Source organism: Carcharodon carcharias, chromosome 20, assembly GCF_017639515.1.
Source record: "Carcharodon carcharias isolate sCarCar2 chromosome 20, sCarCar2.pri, whole genome shotgun sequence".
In the NCBI taxonomy this organism is placed as follows: domain Eukaryota; kingdom Metazoa; phylum Chordata; class Chondrichthyes; order Lamniformes; family Lamnidae; genus Carcharodon; species Carcharodon carcharias.
In genome coordinates, this window is record NC_054486.1 from 46,256,330 (window position 1) to 46,280,685 (window position 24,356).

Sequence of the window (24,356 nt, forward strand, 5' to 3'; positions counted from 1 at the left end):
AACATTAGATATGTTTATGAAGTACTTTTTGGTTGATGACTGGAGGCTGAATTCCCCAGACCTCCTGCTATGATTATTAGCCCTGTGACTCAACTGCCAAATGAGGTTGTGTTGGCGCATGCCATGGAATATCAACAAGTGTAGTCTTCAAGTAAAGCATGAAGAAGACTGGATATTTGAACTAAGATTGAACATGCAATCAACCCTTATTTTAAAACCCTAGACAAACTTCTGGTTTACAAAACCTTAACTTTGTATTGTCACCAATTTTATCATCAGTTTGTGTCAATGCTTTTGAATTATGAAATCCTATGTTTGTGTTTATAATGATAAACAGCATGTGCAAGTTTCTCACCTTGTTGCGACACAATCTGGCTGCCAAGTGGCTTTTCCCCACAAATTATTGAAAATGCTTTGGAAATTCTTATCTGCTCTTTTTCCCTCAGTAACTGAAAGCTATGTCCAAAGATTTAACAAAAACCATGAATTCAAAATCGCAATTTCTGACGAACATGTTTTGAATTTATCAATTGAATTGTCTTGTATCTTTTAGCTCCTTCAGTAAAGTTTTACTTGAAGGACTCTGGCTCTCCCAAAACTCTAGGCTTGAATTTAATAATTTTCCCCCAATCTGTGAGGGTATGAGCTTAATTTGAATTGTATATTATTTTAATAACATGGGCCTGTGCACTTATTACTCGAGGACTGTTAACTCAGTTCAAGTGTTGGAATATATTTCTTCAACTTTTAGCATTTCCCTTCTTCAAAAAGTGAAGAAAAGCTAGAGGACAAATGTTAAAGATGTTTGAAGTATTTTTTGAGAAATCTGTGTGTATGGGGGAAGAATGCATACTGATTAAACTTGTAGCTTCTGTTTTGTAAACTGCAGCAAATATGGAGTGTATCTCCTTATTCCAGTTTAGTTGATTTTCAAAAACACTGGTTGAATTTTGAAGTAAATGTAAGTTTTCTAATTATTTTACTTTGTTTTGTTGACAAAATGTAAACTCGCTGACGTCTGCAAGGGACGGAGTTTACAACATGACCTAAAGTTTCATATTTTGTTACAGAGTGGCTGCCACCAAAAGTCCAATAATTTTTATTGGTACTGGAGAACACATAGATGATTTCGAACCATTCAAAACACAGCCCTTCATTAGCAAACTTCTTGGTATGTTTTCCAATAAATTTTTTTGTGTACATATTTGTAAATAATGTATCATTCACTAAAACTTCAGCTTTCTGTATTACAGGTATGGGTGATATTGAAGGTTTAATAGACAAGGTAAATGAGCTGAAACTGGATGACAATGAAGAATTAATAGACAAGCTTAAACATGGTAAGCATTAACTTAAAATGTCGGGAGGGCAAAGGAGAATGTGACACAAAGATTTAATAGCTTGCTATTCGTTTCTTAGGCCAATTTACACTCCGGGATATGTATGAACAGTTTCAAAACATTATGAAGATGGGACCTTTCAGTCAGATAATGGTGCGTTTTAAAATATTTTCTATCCTGCAACTAGGTGAAGTGAAATCTGGTGTAGCTTATTCAACAAGCGTTCTTATTTTTAAAAATCTTAAGATGAGATAAATGATACTTACACAGGCGTTTACTATAAACACAGAAACTAGGAGCAGGAGTAGGCCATTCAGCCCTTGGAGCCTACTCCGCCATTCATTATGATCATGGCTGATCGTCCAACTCAAGAGCCTGCTCCCTCTTTCTCCCCAAGAGCATCCTCCCTCAGAAAAGGAGACCAAAACTGCACACACTCTTCCAGGTGTGGCCTCATCAAGGCCCTGTATAATTGCAGCAAGACATCCCTGCTCCTGCACTCGAATCCTCTCCCTATGAAGGCCAACCTACCATTTGCCGCCTTTACCGCCTGCTGCACCTGCATGCTTACCTTCAGCGACTGGTGTACGAGGACACCCAGGTCTTGTTGTACATTCCCCTGTCTCAATTTATAGCCATTCAGATAATCTGCCTTCCTGTTTTTGCTACCAAAGTGGATGACCTCACATTTATCCACATTATACTGCATCTGCCGTGCATTTGCCCACTCATGCAGCTTGTCCAAATCACACTGAAGCAATTCTGCATCCTCTTCACAGCTCACCTTCCCACCCAGCTTTGTGTCATTTGCAAATTTGGAGATATTACATTTAGTTCCCTCATCTAAATCATTAATATATATTGTGAATAGCTGGGGTCCCAGCACCAATCCCTGCAGTACTCCACTAGTCACTGTCTGCCATTTGGAAAAAGACCCATTTATTCCTACTCTTTGTTTCCTGCCTGCCAACCAGTTTTCTATCCATCTTAATACACTATCCTCAATCCCGTGCACTTTAATTTTACAAGCTAATCTCTTAATCTAATCTTTCGACCTTCTGAAAGTCCAAATAAACCACATCCAATGGCTCCCCCTCATCAACTCTACTAGTTACACCCTTGAAAAATTCCAGTAGATTTGTCAAGCATGATTTCTCTTTCGTAAATCCATGCTGACTCTGTCCAATTCTGCCACTGTTTTCCAAGTGCTCAGCTATTAAATCTTTTATAATGGACTCTAGAATTTTCCCCACTACCGACGTCAGGCTAACTGGTTGAAAATTCCGTTTTCTCTCTACCTCCTTTTTAAAATAGACGTATGAATAAGTTTTATACTGTAAAGGCATTGCCTTGAGTAATTGCATGCCTGTCTTTATTACTTTTGTCATTTGGTTCTGTTGCAAATATTAATGTCCCTAAATTTTTTTGAAGCACTCAAGCACACTCTTTTCCCGTAATCAATTTGTTCCCCATGTTTAATACCAACTATGCCTCTGTTTTAGGGTATGATCCCTGGCTTTGGAACTGATTTCATGAGCAAAGGCAATGAACAAGAATCAATGGCGAGGCTAAAGAAATTGATGACCATCATGGACAGTATGAATGACCAAGGTATTTTGGTATCACTTTGTGTGCTGTACTTCAAATATTTGTACTGGATTTATGTATGAAAATGAACATTTGATGGTTACTGCAAATGTTAACAAAAACTGAGCATCTTTTGGTTTCCATTTTATTTATTTTGAACTCTTTCTTCAGCCTTAATCATCCTTGAGCTTTCAAACTATTGCCCCGATCTCCAACCTCCTCCTCTTGTTTTAGGATCTCCTTTCTCTGTTTCTGTCACCCACTATTCAATTCCTTCAAGTTCAACTTCCACTCTTGTAGCACTAAACAGCCCAAACCAAAGTCACAAATGACATCCTCTGTTACTGTGCGCCCTTGGTGCATTATCCCTCCTTGACTTGTCCGTTTTGGTTGACTATGGCATCCTTTTGTCTTCTCCTCCATCATTCCCAAAGAACTGTGTGCTTCTGTATATTGCCTGCTTTTGGATAGCAAGTATGCAGCAATCACCCTCCAAAACTTATCACTTCCAATATAGCCTTGCCTGATTCCTCTTCCTTATCTATGTACGTACAGCATCATCATGATTATAGGCTTTTCACCTTTAAGTTGCCCACCCAGCTCCAGTTCTGCACCACTTATTCAACCCCTGCAGTTGCCTCCATATTGTCAATGATGGCATTCTGCTGATCACTGAGCTGAGCTTCAAATTTGCCATTAATCATTAAGATACTTTCACTTCAGCAATATTTATTCCTGTGTCTCTACTTGAACTGCATCATTACAAAATCCTTATGCGCCTTTTGTTACCTCCAGACTCAACTATAACTTCCCAACCTGCGAACCAAGATTTTGAGAGCACTCCTAATCTCTCCCATCTTGGTTCAGCATGTTTTCTTTCATGTAGATTTTCCAAGTGTTTTGGAACATGCCTTTACACACGACAATACTTTTCTTTTTGCAATACTTTAATGTTTTAAAAAAAAGATTTTTGTTGAAAAAACTGAAGGTGTGTGTAAAATCTGAGTATCTGGAAATTGGGAGGCTAAACAAACTATACTACATTAAGTCAATATAGAGCATTTAGCCCCTAAACCTTGTTCTACTATTGTTACATCATGGTTGATCTGCCACTCAACATTATGTTTCCCTCTTGACCTTTGTCTTGATACCCTTACCTAGCACAAAATTTCAAGATCAAAGGTTTTAATTGGCCCAACGTAAATAATGGGAGCTATCTAAAAATGTATTTGGTATCCATAAAGGATAAGAGTGTATGTATAATTAAGTAAGATAGTGAACAAGGGAAGTGAGATATTATAAATCTGAAAGAGGGCTTTTACAGAGGCAAAGAGCAGGGGAAATATAAAGAATAGCAAAGGGATACAGGATAATTACTAAGAGCTGCAAAAAGCTATGCAAGAAAAGGATTGTTAGGGATATCTAGGACAACACTAAATGTGTTTACAAATACTTATTTAAAAAAAAAAAATGACCAAGGATAATGTGGGCTCCCAAATGGCTAATGCAGGTGATACTGTTACTGGGGAATAAAGGAAATGGCAGACTTGCTTAAAAAAAAACAGGAAATGCTGGCAATGCCAGGCCAGTTAGCACTGATGGAGAGAGAAACAGTTAATGTTTCAATTACATGATCTTGTGTCAAAACGTAGGAGTTTATAACTGTATAACAGTTTATAATCAAGTACAAAATCAGGGAAAAGGGGGAGGGAGATGAGGAAAATCACAGTGGTAAAAGGCAAGAATGATTAAATGAAGGGTTGATGGTGTAAGGCAAATGGAACAAATAAAGAAACAAAAGTTGAGTCTACAAGAGCTGTAAATGGCAACACAGGAACCATTACCACCACCTGCCATCCCCCCGAAAATGGAAGCAGCAGTTTTCACATGAAATTATTGAATTCAGTATTGTCTGGAAAACTCTGAGGTGTCTAACCGAAACATGAGCTGCTGTTCCTCGGCATCATTGGAACAATGCAGGAGGCCAAAGACTGAGATTGGAGTGGGATGGAGAATTCATATGGCAAGCAACTGGAAGTTTGGGGTCAAACTTGTGGCTTAAACAGAAGTGTCCTGCAAATTGGTCACCCAATCTTGTGTTTGCTCTCCCCCGTATAAAGGAGACTGTGCCAGAATACCACATACTACCCACTTGCCTGGATGAGTGTAGTTCCCACTTGACACCATCCAGGACAAAACAGCCTGCTTGATTGGCACCACATCCACAAACATTCACTCCCTCCACCACCGACGCACAGTAGTAGCAGTGTGTACCATCTGCAAAATGAACTGCAGGAATTTACTAAGGCTCCTTCAACAGCACCTTCCAAACCCACAACCACCACCATCTAGAAGGACAATGGCAGCAGATAGATGGGAACAGCACCACCTGGAAGCTCCCCTCCAAGTCACTCATCGTCCTGACTTGGAAATATATCACCGTTTCTTCACTATCATTGGGTCAAAATCCTGGAATGCCCTTCCTAACAGCACTGTGGATGTACCTACACCACTGGACTGCAGCCATTCACCACTTTCTCAGGGGCAATTAGGGATGGGAAATAAATGCTGGCCCAGCCAGCGAAGCCCACATCCCGTGAATGAATTAAAATAAATTAATTTGAAAGTAATAGCTAAATTGCTGTTTCATCTGAGGAAGAAAGGAAGAATTTCTTGTGCTTTCATGGGGAGAAACCGTGGGAAGGAGAATTGAGTATTCCAGCTGGTGGAAGAGTGGATCAGGGTGTCTCAGTGGTAACTGTATCTTTGATTTGCTGAGAGGGGAGCGGTGAATTGTTTGGTGAGGGTGCCACACACATTGAAAGTAGATATTGGTGGTGCGCAACACGCAGTGGGCCTCTTAAGTGTCCTGTCAACCATAGTGGAAGGAAATCTTTGGTTGAAGAAAAGGGAAGCCATGCTGGAATTATTGGAATGGAAGGTGGTATCATCGAAAGAATGTGACTTGAAGAAGCGAGGAGAATGGAATATAGCCCTTACAGGAAGCAAAGTGGGAGAAATATAATCAATGTAGTTGTGAAAGTTGGTGGGCTTGTAGTAAATATTGGTTGCAGCTGACCTCCAAATTAGAGATAGAAGTCGAAGTGAAGGGAAGAGGTGCAGATGGAGATGAAGGTAAGCCAAGTGTGAAAATTGGAAGCCAAATTGATGAAATTTTCCAGTTTGTGGCAAGAGCAGGAAGAGATACGAATGCAAGTATTTGGGGGTTGGGAGGTTGTGGGGTGGCAGGGAGGAACCAGTAGGACTGGAACGAATAATGTCCCACCTTATCTATGCATAGCTAAGTACAACAGAACCCCTATGGGTTCGCGTAGCAACACTTGTTTACTTGACTCTACTTAGTTTCTCCAAAGGGACGTTGTTTAATCTAACCTGTTCAATCAGTTGAAGGAGGGTAGTTCTGCATGGCGACTGGCTGGGCCTGTGTTCATGGAAGTGGAGGACTGACAAGCTGTCCTAGTAAGAAATACTGGTGTCTTTGCAGTGGTATTCATAGAAAATGAGGTTTACAAGGAAAACTCAAAATCAAGCAGCAGGAGGAACTAACTAGATTTATTTATTTTTAAATGGTGTTTAAGTAATGTTAGTTCAAGTAGATAAATCTTCAGGACCTGATGGGTTTCCACCAGCGAGGAGTAGAAATTGTTTATGTAGTAGCTGTGATCTTCCAAAACACACTCATGACTCAAATTGTTTCCTTTGATTGGAAAACTGTCAATGTCACTCCGTTTGTTCGGGAAACATGGGAGAATTAAACTATTACAGGCCTGTTATTGGCAAAGTTATTAGGGACGGCGTGACCAAGAATGTGGCTCTCTCTGATCAGCTGATTTATCCATCGAGGATTTATGAAGTATAAGTCACGTCTGTTGAGCCTAGTGAAATTTGAGGTAACTGATGTAGAAAAGGGAATATCCATGGATATTATTTATATGATTTCCAGAAAACATTCAGCAAGCTTCCACATAAAGGGACTGTTGATAAGAATGAGTGGTTGTTTTCAATTCAATGCAACTACTAGTTTGGAAAGAGAATTGGTGAGGAGGCAATGGACTGGGAGTAATGATAATAGGGAAATGCTCTACTTGGCAGGATGTACCTAGCAGTGTAACTCCAGGATCTGCAATGATATTGATATACAGCTGGCCTTTTATCTAAGTTGAATGATGATAGGAAGTTAAGTGGCACAATAAGTAGTGCAGATGGGAGCACAAAGTTGCAAAGGGCCATTGATAGATTTAAGTGAATGGGCAGAACTGTGGCAGCTGGCGTTCAGTGTTGGGGGGCAGTATGAGATCATCTACTTTGGACCTAAAGAAGGATAACTGGTTAAATTGATACCGCTATTCCCAGCCACAATGTCGAAGACTGGGTAATTCCCATGTAAATCACAATTAGGAACCACACTATTGTAAGGGACTGGGGTTGATTTTACATACGTTATTATGCATTCCACATGCTGCAGTTTACTGGCAAAATCACTCTGCTTTTATTGGGAGAAGTTGCCATCATGTTTTCCCCCCTCTAGTTCCTAGAGACACTCTTTTTCAGTACATGCTTTTAGATTGTTGTAACGCATTGTTTTAAATCGGCTCTTTGCTGAGTGCACTTATTATCTGTGAAATATATTGGGCCATAACTTTCATGGAGTAGCAATCGCAGTCTGATTGCTCTGCTCCTGGTTACTTAGATTGAATTGCAGCCGCACCTTTCTTGCTTGACCTTCCTACTCAGCTGGGTGAGAAAGGTACATTGCATTGGGTTCCCGAGGCCTCATGTCGAGTGCACGAACTGAGGGTAAGGATGACATGCCATCTTTTTTACTCACTAGCTAGGTGTGTCGGAGTCATGGGGAGGGGCTAGTCAGGGGATCATGTGTGGAATCAAGGGGATGTTAGTATTATAGTTACTCAAGAGTTAGAAATGGTTTTATTTCTTCTTATATTCCCTGGGTAATTATTCCTGTAAGACAGCCAGAACCATCCGAAGACTGTGATTTAAGTTGGAGTGTAGGGCAATTGCTGTTACATGGGGGATTCCAGGGGGAGACCCTCAGCACATCTTTGGGGTACCTCTCTGGTATGACTGCCCAGAGATCTGAAGTTAAGGGCCAGTATGGTTTGCCATAAGTCCCACCCTGCCTCTAAATTGTCGGCTCATGCAGTGCAACTCGTTGGCTAATTCTGTAGTGCCAATCAATGTTTTTCAAGAAGAGATGGATCAAAATATCTAAATGGCAAGAAGTGGCTGAAGGCACTGGATGGTGTAAAGGCTATGGCCCCTGACAATATTCCAGCAATAGCACTGAAGAATTGTGCTGCAGAACTTGCTGTGCCCCTTGCTAAGCTGTTCCAGTACAGCTACAACACTGGCATCTAACTGGCTATGTGGAAAAGTGCCTAGGTATGTCCTGTACACAAAGCAGGACAAATCCAACCCGCCTCATTAGTCTACTCTCGATCATCAGTAAAGTGATGGAAGGGGTCATTAACAGTGCTGTCAAGCAGCACTTGCTTGCAATAATCTGCTCACTGATACCCAGTTTGGGTTCTGTCAGGGCCACTCAGCTTCTGACCTCATTAGAGCCTTGGTTCAAACATGAACAAAAGAGCTGAACTCCCGAGGTGAGGTGAGAGCTACTGCCCTTGACATCAAGGCCACATTTGACCAAGTGTGGCATCAAGGAACCCTAGCAAAACTAGAGTCAATAGGAATCGGGGAAAACTCCACTGGATGGAGTCATACCTAGAACAAAGGAGGATGGTTGTGGTTTTTGGAGGTCAGTCATCTCAGCTCCAGGACACCATTGCAGGAGTTCCTCAGAGTAGTGTCCTCGGTCCAACCATCTTTAGCTGCTTCACCAATGACCTTCCATCATAAGGTCAGAAGTGGGGATATTCGCTGATGATGCACAATGTTCATCATTCATGACGACTCAGATACTGAAGCAGTCCATGTCCAAATGCAATAAGACTTGGACAATATCCAGGCTTGGGCTGACAAGTGGCAAGTCATCTTTGTGCCAGGCAATGACCATCTCCAACAAGAGAGAATCCAACCATCGCCCCTTGACATTCAATGGCATTTTCAACATTAAATCCCCACTATCAACATCCTAGGGGTTACCATTGACCAGAAACTGAACTGGATTAGCCATATAAATATTGTGGTTACAAGAGCAGGTGAGAGGCTCGGAATCCTGAGTCCACCATCTGCAAGGCACGAGTCAGGAGCATGATGGAATGCTCCCCACTTGCCTGGATGAGTGCACCTCCCGCAACACTCAAGCTTGACACTGTCCAGGACAAAGCAGCCAGCTTGATTGGCACCACACCCACAAAGATCCACTCTCCCCACCACTGACGCACAGTAGCAACAGTGCGTACCGTCTACAAGATGTACTGCAGGAATTCACCAAGGTTCCTCAGACAGCACCTTCCAAACTCACGACCACTACCATCTAGAAGGAAAAGGCTGCAGATAGATGGAAACGCCATCACCTGGAAGTTCCCCTCCAAGTCACTCACCATCCTGACTTGGAAATATATCACTGTTCCTTCACTGTCGCTGGGTCAAAATCCTGGAACTCCTTCCCTAACAAGTGGCCTTACACCACTTGGACTATAGCTGTTCAGGAGAAGGTGGTGGTGACTTGCCTTCAAAGGCAACTCAGGATGGGCAATAAATGCTGGCCCAGCCAGTGAAGCCCACATCCCGTGAGTGATTTTAAAAAAAAAAAGCTAGCAATTATGCATGAGCAGAGCAATTTGGAGGTTAAGTAGAGAAGTAATTAAAGCTAGTGGACAGGTATAAAATGTAATTTAACTTGCTATTGGGATGTTGGCCTCTATCTGAAAGAGATTGAAATACAGAAAGGTGCAAGTTATTTTTGAGCTGCAATAAAGAGGCGATCTAATCGAAGTGCATAAAGTGACTGAACGATGAGAAGCTCTGGTAGGGGAGTCTGGAATCAGGGTGCATAATAAATGGAGAATTGGGCTGTTCAAAGCTGATGTGAAAAAAAATTGCCCTAATTCTTCTATCTTCTGTCCCCCTGCAAACTCACAGACACACACACTCTCTCTCTCTCTCTCTCTCACTCACTCACTCACTCTCACACACTCACACACTCACACACTCACACACTCACACTCTCACACACTCACACTCTCACACTCTCTCACTCTCTCACTCTCTCTCACACACACACACACACACACACACACACACACACACACACACACACACACAAGAAAAGCTGTGGATGCTAGGTCAATTGAAAATTTGAGTGCTGGTTTTTTCCCTTAGTTAGGCAAGGATATTAAGGGTTTCAGAACCAAGGCAAGTAGCTGGAGTTAAGATGCAGATCATCCATGGTCTAATTTAATTCTGCTAAGGCTAGAGGGGATGAATGACTTTACAGTTCATATCTAAAACCATTTGGGAGATTTTGTGTTTGTGGGTAGAAGTGCTTCCTGATTACATTCATGAACTGCCTGGTTTTGATTTTAAGATGATACTCCCTTGTTCTTGATTCCCCACCAGAGGAAATAGTTTTTCTTTAAGCTATCTAATCCATGTATTACTTCTTATTCGTTCATGGGATGTGGGCATTGCTGGCTATGGGTCTGGAGTCACATGTCGGGTAGCAGATTTCCTTCCCTAAAGGACATTAGTGAACAAGTTGGGTTTTCACAACAATTGGCAATGATTTCATGGTCATCATTAGACTTTTAATTCCAGATTTTTATTGAATTCCTGTTTCACCATCTGCTGTGGTGGGATTTGAACTCAGGTCCCCAGAGCATTACCCTGGGCCTCTGGATTACTGGCCACTGGCATCACCTGCCACCGCCACCCAGCCACCTGGCTTAAACACCTCTGTGAAATCACCCCCTCAATTTTCTACGCTAAAGGGTAAACAAGCCAAGACTATGCATACTGTCCTTCATAATTTAACCCTTTAAGCCCTGGCATTATTCTGATGAAATTACAGTACACCCTCACTAATGCTAGCATGTTCTTCCTGAGGTGGGGTACGTAAGAGCAGAACTAGGTCATTTAGACTCTTGAACCTGTTCTGCCTTCAGTGGGATCATGGCTGATCTACAACCTAACGTCATATACTAATCCTTGCCAGAACTCCAAGCACTATACCAGATGGTGTCTGGCCTGAATCTCTATATAAATGAACCACAACTTCCTCCCTTTGGCATTCCAGTCTCTTTGAGATAAAGGCCAACATTAACCTTTTTTACTTCTGTGTCTGCCCATTAGCACATTCACATGAGATTACAATTTTAAAAACTGTGCATTAAGGTAGATTAATCACTATACTGATGCTACCACACCCTGCCCCCCGTTCAGAACTGGACAATAAAGATGGTGCCAAGCTCTTCAGTAAACAACCAGGAAGGATCCAAAGAGTGGCTCGAGGAGCTGGTGTTACAACCAGAGATGTCCAGGAGCTTCTGACACAATATACAAAGTTTGCTCAAATGGTGAAAAAAATGGGAGGAATCAAAGGCCTTTTCAAAGGTATGTAAAGGTTCCATAACACTGTAGAACTCCAGAATAATCATGATCAATGTTTACTGTATTATGGCTTTATAAGCTTGCTAGTGTTCAGTAACATGTGCTACTCCTCAAATACTGAAGCAACCCATGTTCGTATATAGCAAGACGTGGACAATATTCAGGCTTGGGCTGATAAGTAGCAAGACCATCTCCAACAAGAGTGAATCTAACCATCTCCCCATGACATCCAATGGCATTACCATTGCTAAATCCCCCACTATCAACATCCTGGGGGTTACCATTGACCAGAAACTGAACTGCACCAGCCATATAAATGCTGTGGCTGCAAGAGCAGATCAGAGACTGGAAATTCTGTAGTGTTAGTCACCCCCCAAACTGACTCCCCAAAGTCTGACCACCATTACAAGACACAAGTCAGGAGTGTGATGGAATGCTCTCCATTTGCCTGGATGTGTGCAGCTCCAACAACACTCAAGAAGCTTGACACCATCCAGGACAAAGCAGCCCACTTGATTGGCACTCCATCCACCACCTTCAACATCCACTTCCTCTATCTCCTGTGCACTGTGGCAGCAGTGTGTAACATGTGCAAGATGCACTGCAGCAACTCACCAAGGCTCTTTTGACAGCACCTTCCAGACCTGTGATCTTTACCACCTAGCAAGACGAGAGTAGCAAATGTATGGGAACATTACAATCTGCAAGTTCCTCTCCAAGCCCCCCACACAGGAATATTGGAGCATGGGGTAGGCCTTGATGTCACTGGTATCATATTGATCACCATATTGATTTCTGCCTTGAGCATGCTTAATTATTGAGCTTTCACAGCCCTCTGGGGTAGAGATTTCCAAAGCATCCTGACTTGGAACTATATTGCCGTTCCTTCACTGTCACTGGTTCAAAATCCTGGAACTTCCTTCCTAACAGCATAGTGGGCATACCTACACCACAGAGTGGTTCAAGAAGGTGGCTCAGTGCCACCTGAAGGGCAGTTAGAGATGGGGCAAAAAGTGCTGGCCTTTCCAGCGATGCCCACATCCCATGAAATAATTTTTAAAAAGCATTGATAAAGGCTCAAAGTGCAATCAAAAGCATTGTGACTAATTATTGTACAAGATTGTAGCCACTGAATTCAGAGCATTTAAAAACACTGCTTTTTGTAATTTACTTATGTTTCTGACTAAATTTGATCATTCAGATGAACTCACTCGCTTTATACAATTGTTGCTGTGCAGGTGGTGATATGTCCAAAAATGTCAACCCATCTCAGATGGCCAAACTCAACCAGCAGATGGCTAAAATGATGGATCCAAGAGTTCTTCATCATATGGGCAAGTATCAGTAATGTAATAAAAATTTTGGTTGTACATCCTTCCTTTCTACACAACTTAACTTGCATTGTTGAGTTCTGTCAGTTTTTGTAACGTAAATTTAGAAATACCTATATCCTGATTCATCATGTATTTTGGTTACTGAAATTGTTCAATCTATCAACTTCACAAACTTAAAAGTTTCAGTTTTTTAAAAATGTATTCTTCCACGGGATGTGGAATCACTGGCTAGGGCAGCATTTATTGCTTGCCTCTAATTATCTTAAGGAAGTATTGAGCCGCTGCCTTGCACTGCTGCAGTTCATGTGGCAAGGGTACACCTACAGTGCTGTTAGGAAGGGAAGGGATTTTGACCCAGCGACAGCGAAGAAATGGCGATATAGTTCCAAGTCCAGAATGGTATGTGGCTTGGAGGGGAACTTGGAGGTGATGATGTTTCCATGCATCATCTGCCCTTTGTCCTTCTTGGTGGTAGGGGTTTCATGTTTGGGAGCTGCTGTCAAAGGAACCTTGGTCAGTTGTTGCAGTGCATCTTGTGGTGGTACACACTGCTGCCATTGTGTGTCATGGTGGTGGATGGGATGCCAAGCAAGCAGGCTGCTTTGTCTCGGATGGTGTTGAGCTTTCTAAGTGTTGTTAGAGGATTGCATGCATCCAGGCAAGTGGGCAGCATTCCATCACACTCCTGACTTGTTCCTTGTAGATGTGGGCCTGGCTGTGGGGAGTCAGGAGGTGAGCTACTTGCAGCACAATTTGTAGCCACTGTATATATGTGGCTTCTCTAGTTCATTTTCTGGCAAATGGTAACCCCTCAGGATGTTGATATTGGGAGATTCAGCAATAGTAATGCCATTCAATGTCATGGGGAGATGATTTGGATTCTCTTTTATTGGAGATGGTCAATGCTCGGCAGATGAGTGGTGTGAATGCTAGTTACCACATAGCCCAAGCCTGAATGTTGTCTAGATCTTGCAACAGGTGGACATGGACTGCTTTAGTACCTGAGTCGTGAATGATGCTGAATGTTGTACAATCATCAGCGAACATCCCCACTTCTGACCCATTGAGGAAGCAACTGAAGCTGGTTGGGCCTAGGATACTAATCTCCAGAACTCATTACTCCCAGGTCTTTGCTGCTGATAATTGATCTCTTTAAAAACCACAACCATCTTCCTTTATACTAGGTATGACTCCAAGCTGCAAAGAGTTTTCCCCCGATTCCCATTGGCTCCAGTTTTTCTAGACCACCTTGATGCCACACTTGGTCAAATGTTGCCTTGCTGTCAAGAGTAGTCACTCTTGCCTCACTCAAGTTCATCTTTTTTCTCCATGTTTGGAACAAGGATGTAAAGAGGTCAAGCACTGAGTGATCATAGTGGAATGCAAACTGAGCGTCGTGAGCAAGTTATTGCTGAGTAAGTGCTGCTTGGACAGATGCATCTGCAACAGGTAGATTGGTGAGGACAAGATCAAATAGGTCTGTCCCTCTTGTTCACTCCCTCACCGCTTGTCAGATACCCAGTCAAGCAACTATATACTTTAGGGATCAGTCAATGCTAGTGTTACCGATCCACTCTTGGTGATGGACGTTGAAGTCCCCCATCCAGTATTTGTTCTGTGCCCATTGCCATCCTCAGTGCTTCTTCGAACTGGTTTTCAGCATGGAGGCGTATTGATTCATAAGCAGGGTGGATGGGGGGCCTGTGGGTGGTAAGTGTGGGTAATCAGAAGGATTGCCTATGTTTGACCTTATGCCCTGAGACTTCATACAGTCCAGAGTCAATATTAAGGACTCCTGAGAGAGAGCACTCCTGGCTGTATAATACTATGCCACTGCCTCTGGTGAGTATGTCCTGATGGTGTGACAAGACATACCCAGGGGTGGCGATGGTGGTGCCTGGGACATTGTCTGTAAGATATAATTCTGAGAGTATGACTCTCAGGCTGTTGATTGATGAGTCTGTGGGACAGCTCTCCCAATTTTGGCACTCGCCCCTAGATGTAAGGAGGACTTTGTAGGGTTGACAGGGGTGGGTTTGTTGTCATTTTCAGTGCCTAGGTCAATGCCAGGTAGTCTATCCGGTTTCATTGCTTTTTGACTTTACTGTAGCAGCTCAATGCAACTGAGTGGCTTGCTAGGCCATTTGAGAGGGCATTTAAGATTCAATCACTTGGTGCTGTGGGTCACATATAGGTCAGACCAGGTAAGGGCAGCAGATTTCCTTCCCAAAAGGACTTCAGTGAACCAGAACAATTGATGATGGTTTCATGTTCAGCATTACTGAGACTAGCTTTTTAATTCCAGATTTATCAATTGAATTTAAATTCCACTAGCTCAGTATTGAACCCTTGTCCCAAGGGCATTAGCTTGGGCCTCTGGATTACTGGTTCAGTGACATTTTTCTCCATGTCACTGCTTCCCCATAATTGTCAATGTAATGGTTTAAATTATTTTTAAAAATCACAATTACTTTTCATAAAATTATTTTGTGGATTGTACTGTCTTGTTTTTTATTCACTGCCTTTTTTAAAGATTCATTTGCAGGCCTCAGCTTGGGCTTACAGCTAATATTTTTACCAAGAACTATACTGTGCGCTGAAATCTAGCTTCACAGGATACCACATCAGCTGAACTAATGGACATGTTTTCTGTAGCATAGCACTTTATGCTCAGATGTCTTGAAATAATTTTGCAAAGTGCACATTTTTAAAGCTTTACCAAGGTAAAATGCTGTATTCTTTTTAAATCAGCCGTGCATGAGCAGGTTACACAATCTGTTGTTTTTGTATTCAGTTTAGAAAATATGAGATTACTGAGAATAGAGATTACTGTCAGAGAAGGAGATAAAGGTTAGTTCAAAGAGGAAGCTTCAGGGGTATTAATGAGATGGTAAAGTGGATGATGGTGGGAAGGTGAAGGAAATGTGGAGGTGGAGGAGACACATGATTGGCAGAGTAGGGGTTTGGAAGGGAGCTTCTTAATCCCACACATCCCACAGTCCCCTACCCAATGTAGCCTGACATCCATTGTCACAATCTTGCCAAATCATGTTGTATTACCCCACTGACTTGCATTCAGTTGAAAGGAAATGGCAAAAGCAGCTGAGGATATAGTGAGAAGTGAAGAAGGAGGGTGATTCCAGAGGTGTTCCACTTGCTGTGTATTATAACACCTTGTGTCAACTGTGGCTTGGTAAGTCTTGCTTCTGAGTTAGAGGGTTTTGGACTTGACTCCCCACTCGAGTGATGCAGTGTTAGGTGCTGTCTTCTGGAAGAAATGTTAAACTGAGGACCTGCCTGCCCCCTCAATTGAACATGAGATCTCTTGGTACTATTTTGAAGAAGAGCAAGGAGTTATCCTTGTTGTACTATCAAATATTATCCATCCACCAGCATAATTAAAACAGATTATCTCGGTCATTATCACATTGTTGGAAACTTGCTGTTTGCAAATTGGCGGCCAAGTTTGCTACACTATAGCAATGGCTTTACTTCAAGAAGTACTTATTAGGCTGTAAAATGCTTTGGGATATCCTACAATTGTGAAAGACTGTATATAAGAACAAGTCATTTTTGGAACATCAAATAATATCTTATTAACCACATCTTGTATGCCCACTCTATCAGCTTCTCTTTCTGCTGTCAAAATTGGTCGTCTTTTATGTTGAGATTTTGCATTGAAATTCTTAAAGGAAACATCTGTAATTGAATCTTCCATAAGTTGATTGTTTTTTTTTAAAAGTCATTTGCCTATTTTCATTGTATATTCACTTTGTTTGGAAGAAATTCCCCAAATCCATTTTTGAGATTATGAAATTCTTTACATTAAATTTAGAAGCTGCATTCAGATGAACAGGCCTAGTTGGCTAAATAATAGGGCACAACTTTCTCTGCTGGGTGTGCATGTCAGGAAACTATGCATCCCCAGCCTGTGACATCACTATTCTCCACCCCATGGCCCCCCCCCCCCAAACAAGCATTTTAAGTAGATGTTTACACTTAAGTGCTCTAAAACAGGCAACAACAACGACCTGCATTTATATAATATTATGTTTAGGAGCTTGAAATGTTTTACCAAGAGTGTTATCAAACAGAATTTCAAAAGGAGATATTAGGACAAGTTACTAAAAACTTGGTCAATGTGATAAGATTTTAATGAGCGTCTTAGAGGAAAGGGAGGTAGTGAATCTGCGTGCAGGAAAATACTAAAAACCTCCCAGAAATAATGGAGAATCAAGGGACTGGTGAGCTAGACCTGAAAGATATTAATATTCATTTTCAAAAAAATAGTACTAGAGAAATTAATGGAACTGAAGTTGATAAATCCCCTGGTCCTGATGATCTACATCCCAGAGTGTTGAAAGAGGTGACTGTAGAAGATACAGTGGTGGTCATCTTTCAAAACTCTCTACTCTGGACTGGTTCCTGCAGATTGAAAATTTGCCAATTAACCCACTATTTAAGAAAGGAGTGAGAGCGAAAACTGTGAACTACAGACCTGTTAACCTGACATCAGTTATAGAGAAAATGTTAGACTAAGGATGTGATAACAGGACACTTCAAAAAAAATAATAAATAATGGTAGGATTGGCTGAGTCAACATAGATTTATTAAAGGGAAATCATGTTTAACGAACCTGTTGGAGTTTTTTGAGGATGTAACTAGCAGAATAGATGAGGGGGAACTGATAGATTTTCACAAAGCTTTTGATAAGGTCCCACACAAGTTAGCAAACAAAATTAGAGCACATGGAATTGGGGGGAATCTACTGGCATGGATTAAAATGGTTAATGGACAGAAAACAATAGGAATAACTGGGTTCAGTGCACTCCACATGATATAAAGAAATGGCTGAAGGCACTGGCTAGTGCAGAGGCTTTGGGCCATGACAATATTCCAGCAATAGCACTGAAGACTCGTGCTCCAGAAATTGCTGTTCCAGTACAGCTACAATACTGGCATCTACCCAGCAATGTGGAAACTGCGCAGGTATGTCCTGTACACACAAAGCTGAACAAATCCAACCCAGCCAATTACTGCCCCATCAGCCTATTCTCTATCATCAGAAAAGTAATGGAAGGGGTTAACAACAATGCTATCTAGCGGTACTTTGTTAGCAATAACCTGCTCACAGATGCCCAGTTTGGCTTTCGCCAGGGCCATTCATATTCTGACCTCATTACAGCCTTGGTTCAAACATGGACAAAAGAGCTGAACTCCTGAGGTGAGAGTGACAGCCCTTAACATCAAGGCCACATTTGATCAAGTCTGGCATCAAGGAACCCTAGCAAAACTGGTGTAAATGGGAATCGGGGGAAAAACTATTCGCTGGCTGGAGTCATACCAAGCACACAGGAAGATGTTTGTGATTGTTGGAGATCAGTCATCTCAGCACCAGGACACCACTGCAGGAGTTCCTCAGGGTAATGTCCTTGGCCCAACCACCTTCAGCTGTTCCATCAATGACTTTCCTTCCATCATAATGTCCGAAGTGGGGATGTTCGCTGATGATTGCACAATGATCACCATTCGTGACTCCTCAGATACTGAAGCAGTCCATGTCCAAATACAGCAGGACCTGGACAATATCCAGACTTGGGCTGACAAGTGGCAAGTTACATTTGTGCCACACAAGTGCCAGGCAATGACCATCTCCAACAAGAGAGAATCTAACCATCGCCCCTTAATGTTCAATAGCATTATTGTCACTGAATCCCCACTATCAATATACTTGGAGTTACCATTGACCAGAAACTGAACTGGACTAGCTATATAAATTCTGTGGCTATAAGAGCAGGTCAGAGGCTAGGAATACTGCAGACGAGTAACTCACCTCCTGACTCCTCAAAGCCTGTCCACCATCTACAAGGCACAAGTGATGGAATACTCCCCACTTTCCTGGATGAGTGGAGCTCCCACAACACTCAAGCTTGACACCGTCCAGGACCACCTGCTTAATTGGCACCACACCCACAAGCATCCACTTCCTCCACCACTGATGCGCAGTAGCAGCGTGTGCCATCTTCAAGATGTACTGCAGGAATTCACCAAGGCTCCTTTGACAGCACCTTCCAAATCCACGACCACTACTATCTAGAAGGACAAACACAGCAGATAGATGGGAACACCACCACCTGGAAGTTCCCCTCCAAGTTATTCACCATCCTGACTTGGAAATATATTGTCATTCCTTTACTATTGCTGGGTCAAAATCCTGGAATTCCCCCTCAAACAGCACTGTGGGTGTCCCTACACCACATGGATTGCAGTGGTTCAAGAAGGCAGCTCACCACCACCTTCTCAAGGATAACTAGGGATGGGCAATAAATTCTGGCCCAGCCATTAAAACCCACATCCCATTTAATGAATTAAAAACTGATTGGTAGGCTTTGAGTGGGATACCGGAAGGATCGGGCCCTAGCTATTCACAATCTAGGTGAATCATTTGGATGTGGGGATTAAATGTAATATTTCCAAGTTTGCAGATGGCACAAAAGTGGGAGTCATAGGATACAAAGATACTTCAAGCGGCTTAGTGAGTAGGCAAGAACTAGGCAATAGTGTGGAGAAACGTGAGCCTATCCGCTTTGGTAGGAAGAACAGAAAAGCAGAGTATTTCTTAAATGGTGAAAGGCTGTTAAGTGTTGAACTTAAAAGGGACTTGGGTGTCCTTGTTATGAATTAGTGAAAGCTAACATGCAGGTAAAACAAGCAATTAAGAAAGCAAATGATATGTTGGCCGTTATTGCAAGAGGGCTTGAATATAGGAGTAAAGATGTCTCACTGCAATGATATGGAGCCTTGGTGAGAGCACAACTACAGTATTGTGCGCTGTTCTGGTCGCTTTACCTAAGGAAAGATATACTTGCCATAGAGGGAGCGCAATGAAGGTTCACTAAATTAATTCCTGGCATGGAGGAATAGTGCATGGAGGGATGGTCCTGTGAGGAAAGATTAAATAGATTGGGCCTTTATTCTCTGGAGTTTAGAAGAATGAGAGATGATCTTATTCAAACATAGAAAATTCTTAAAGCTTGACAGGGTAAATGCAGGAAGGATGTTTCCCCTGGCTGGGGTGTCTCGAACCAGAAGGCACAGTCTCAAGGGGCAGGCCGTTTAGGACTGAGATGAGGAGGAATTTCTTCACTCAGAGAGTGGTGATTCTTTGGAATTCTGTGCCTTGGAGGGCTTTGGGGGCTCAGTCATTGAGTGTGTTCAAGAGATAGATAGATTTCTACATATTAAAAACATAAAGTGATGCAGGCATAGTGCAGGAAAGTGGTGTTGAAGTGGATGATCAGCTGTATCTCACTGAATGGCTGAGCAGGCTCAAAGGGCTGAATGGCCTTCTATTTCTTATGTTCCAAGAGAAGCTGAGAAAAGGAATTCCAGAGTTTTAAGTTGAGAGCTGAAGGCATGCCTGCTAATAGCAAGGAAATGAATATGTAGAATGCACAAAAGGCCAGAACTGAAGCTGGAGGAGATTGCAAAGATGGTGAGAGACAACGCATGAAAATATTTGAAAATAGTGATGAGGATTGTAAAATCAGAGTGCTGTAACATCCAAGCTCCAGGGAGTTGTAATTGGGGAGTATCCTAAAGATGCACCAGGGGAAACTCCAGAAATTCCCATGTAAGGTTTGCACAGCAATTGCTTGACAAATGCAAAATTCCCATGGGCAATTGCCCTGCACAGGGAACCATCTGAAAATGCAGTTTAAATCTGAAACTTTGGATATTTCCAATGGTCTTGCATCAATAGTTACCCAGAAAAGGTTGGAAGAAATGAAATCAATTGTAGCTTTTGAATAACTAATTTAGAATCCCACACCGACAACAACACCCCCCCCCCACCTCCCTCCACTCCCCCACCCCTTGACTAATGTCCTATGGGGCTCCCCCAGCCCTGCAGGATTCTCTCCATCCCCTGCCCCCAAGACCAGACCAGACCAGCCTGACCTGACACTCTTGTGTTTTTTCCCCCACCCCAATACGATCCATTTACCTTTACATGCTTCCCCCTGGCTTGTCAACAACCTTTAAACCTGGCTGCACATTTAAACAACTGGATTACAGCAGCTAGTGCTGTTTTAAAAAAAAAGGGTGTAGCCTCCTTACCTGCGACTACAGCCTTCACTGTTAGGCCCTGGGGACTCGCCTGAGTCAGGTTGGATGAGATAGGATCACCCTGGGTTTCAAGGGGAGTGCTTTCGAGCAGATTTGCAGTCTGACTCAATTGCCACTCTATCGGAAGTTATGGCCCGTGTAGGTCAGTGAGCACAATGGTGGTAGATGAAAAGGGGCTTGATGTGTGTTAGGTTAGGGACAGCAGAATTTTGAATGAGCTCAAGTTAGCCAAGGACGCATGGTGAGACCCCAGCCAAGAAAGCAATGGGAAAGTCCAAGTCTTGAGTTAATAAAATAATGGATGAGGGTTTCAGCAATAGCTGAGCTCAGTCAGGGGCTGAGACTTGCTCCCCAATAATTTTGGACACCAAAATCTACATCAGCATTCATAAAACCTCTCCAGTTCATGTAACCCTGCTGAGTTGCTCCTCAGATTATTGTTAGATCTAGAGACCCCTGCACAGGCTTCCTCCAGTGCTGACGAGTCATAGGACTTGTTGAGCTGTATCACAGAAGATGATCTAGCGCAATTTAAAATGTTATGATTCCTTTCATTTATCGGACTTGTACTAATGGTTTTCTCCTTCCACTCCAGGTGGTATGGCTGGTCTGCAGACAATGATGAGACAGTTTCAGCAAGGTGCTACTGGCAACATGAAAGGCATGATGGGATTTAACAACCTTTGAAACAAATGTCTCAAATAAACTGACAAGTCTGGAAGCTGAGAATGTAACATTTTTTTTCCTTTTGGGGGTGATGTGGAACAGAGAGGAACTGGTAGAGAATTTTTAACCGTTGAAGATTATTGAATTACATTAGTACACAATTGCTTTCCTTGCATTCTATTTGGATTTGTTGAATAGAAAGAATATTGGAGATTTGTTTATGTAATGGCTAAAGTTTCACTGAGTGGGGCCTCACTTAATATTGGGTGAAATAAAATATTCATTTAGCCAATATTTTCCAAGTATGTTTCTCTTTATGCTGTAAAATACAAATATAAAACATTTAATTAAGTTAATCATGTAAAAGTAGAATTACATTAATTTACTTCTGAAAGAAAATTGTTTGCACAAGTAAGCAAACAATGTATAATTTGTAAATGCAGTGCTTTGTTCAAAAACAATGAAGTTTTTCATAAATGAATTTGCTTCTTACAAAAACTGTTGTGTGAATTTTTTGTGCCTTTACAGAATTTTCATGCCTCAGCATGTTGAGGATTGATGTCCTGTCCCATGAAATGCTGACTGTTCCATAGCCACAATTACTTATATGTACAAGTGCTTGGTTGAGCATCATGGGGAGGTAGCAGGAAAGGTGGTAGATGGTTGGCATTTTCGTACCTGACAGCTTTCAAGGCATTTTGTCCCCTTAATCACAAAGCCCTTTTGTGCTTCTAATGGTTAGCTTGAGGTGGTTGTTTCATGTTGCCAGGTGGTTGTATCTACATAGGTAAAGAGGTGATTCAAACTCTATTCCACATGTTCTGGCAGAAAATTAATAGAAAATAATAACCCACTTTTTTTCATGTTTCTCTTCAAACATGGAAACACATCACAACCAAATGGCAACTTTACTTGTGAATCACCTTTTTAACACAGTGGAACATTCCTATATGCTTTGCAGAAACATAATGAGAAAAAAATGAGAGAAAAGAGGAACAATAACTTGATGAAAGGTAATTTTTGAGCCAGTGTTTTAAAAGGAGAACATGGTGTTTCAGAAGGGACCTCTAGGGCTTTGGGTCGAACCGGCTGAAAGGATGGCTGCCTTAGGAATTTTTTTCCCCCTCAGAGGCTCCTTAGTGTTTGGGATTCTTTTCCCCAGAAAGCAATAGAGGCTGCATCTTTGAATAGTTTTCAGGTTGAGTTAGATTTTTGATCAACATGGGAGTCATAGGTCATGAGGGTGGTGGCGGTGGTTGGGGGCAGACAGGAAAGTGAGTTCATAATGGAATCAGCCATATTTTATCCATTGGCAGAGCAGGCTGAAGGGGTCAAATGGCCTACTCTTGCTCCTAATTTAGATGAGGAAGGATGGGAAGAGGCTTGAGTGAAGCATAAACAACAACAAAGAAATGGAGTTGGTGTGATTAAGAGCCCAGTATTGGAGGAAAATTCCTCTGAAGGAGGACAGAATTGGGGAGAGGAGAAGCGATTGTTTTCAAGTGTAAGCGCTGCCTTCTTTTGAAATAGACCAATAGGAGGACATTGAAAAAATACCCAATCCCACCAAATAAGTGCACTTTGCATGTATCATTCCCATTTACAGTGAATGAGGGTACCGCATTCACAAAGTGTTGTATTATTTTACATTTTATCATATTCTACATGAATCCTTACCATAGGATGGCTGTACAGATTCATAGAATCTATTCAAACTAAAATAAACATATCTCAATGTGATGTTTTAGATTTAGAAAATGGAGTCTAACATGCCTACTGATTGCAGAAAATGAGGCTGCCTTTGGATTGAAAATCAATGAACTTAGCTATTTTCTTCACAATAGGATTGTCAGCCAATGGTGGAGCAGTGAAAATCGGGTGGGCATGAGGTCAGAATTGGAGGAATGGAGAGATCCCAAAGGGCTGGAGGTGGCTACAATGATAGAGAGGGGCGAGGCCATGTAGGGAGTTGAAAGGAAGGGTGTAATTTTTAAAATTGGGAGCCAATGTAGATCAGAGCACAGGAGCAATGAGTGAACAGGAGTTGGTCTTAGAAAAAGCTGAGATATTGTTTTTGAAGCTTATATCGAGCCTTGTTAGAAAAATGTGCAAAGCTAATGACAGAAGTTAGATTGGGAATGAAAGTGAGTGTTAGTGGTGTGTCATAGGTGCACATTTTTAACAGAAGGGTTAAGTTCAGGAAAGCCATTCTATCCACGCCACCAGTATTCACCAAATCACTGTCCACCACTTTTGCACCTACAACATGATGTTCCCCATCTCTCTCCATTTTCTCATGGGACTGTTCCCTCCATAATAACCTTGTTCACACTTTCCCCACCAGTACTTTCAACTGCTTTTTTATGTGCAATTATAAGAGATGCAACAACAGGTCATTCACTTCTCTCCCAAGGTTGTCCAGAATCCTACTCCTGTGTGAATAGCAATTTGTGTGCTTCCTTTAATGTAGTATGCTGACTGTCAGGTTTTTCATTTGTTCCATTTTGCCTCATTTTCCTAGGCCTATTTCCTTGCTTATTAATGCACCCTTTGATTTCTATTATGTCTATTTCCTTAGCTGAGATAAAGTGCAATGCCACTTCATTCAAGTCCTCTCAACATTTGTTCTTTACATTGAACATGAGGATTTTATATTAATATACCTATCTGCCTTTTCTCAGTCGGCATCTAAAATGTCAACTTGTCTAGTCACACATGCTGACAGTGCCATGATGTAATTTTAACC

General features: G+C 41.9%; 1 protein-coding gene across 5 annotated transcripts in view; it reads left to right on the forward strand.

Annotated features, from left to right (window-relative positions):
• srp54 (signal recognition particle 54) overlaps nucleotides 1-22,102 on the forward strand; it is a 48,336-nt gene extending 26,234 nt beyond the window's left edge. For all 5 annotated transcript variants that reach the window (XM_041214845.1, XM_041214846.1, XM_041214844.1 and 2 more), the window contains 7 exons: nucleotides 1,071-1,171; nucleotides 1,254-1,340; nucleotides 1,420-1,493; nucleotides 2,843-2,951; nucleotides 11,316-11,486; nucleotides 12,722-12,817; nucleotides 21,540-22,102. In XM_041214845.1, the coding sequence (XP_041070779.1) occupies nucleotides 1,071-1,171; nucleotides 1,254-1,340; nucleotides 1,420-1,493; nucleotides 2,843-2,951; nucleotides 11,316-11,486; nucleotides 12,722-12,817; nucleotides 21,540-21,631 (730 nt within the window). In that variant the 3' untranslated portion in view covers nucleotides 21,632-22,102. The remainder of the gene's footprint in view (nucleotides 1-1,070; nucleotides 1,172-1,253; nucleotides 1,341-1,419; nucleotides 1,494-2,842; nucleotides 2,952-11,315; nucleotides 11,487-12,721; nucleotides 12,818-21,539) is intronic.
• The last annotated feature ends 2,254 nt before the right edge of the window (nucleotides 22,103-24,356 follow it).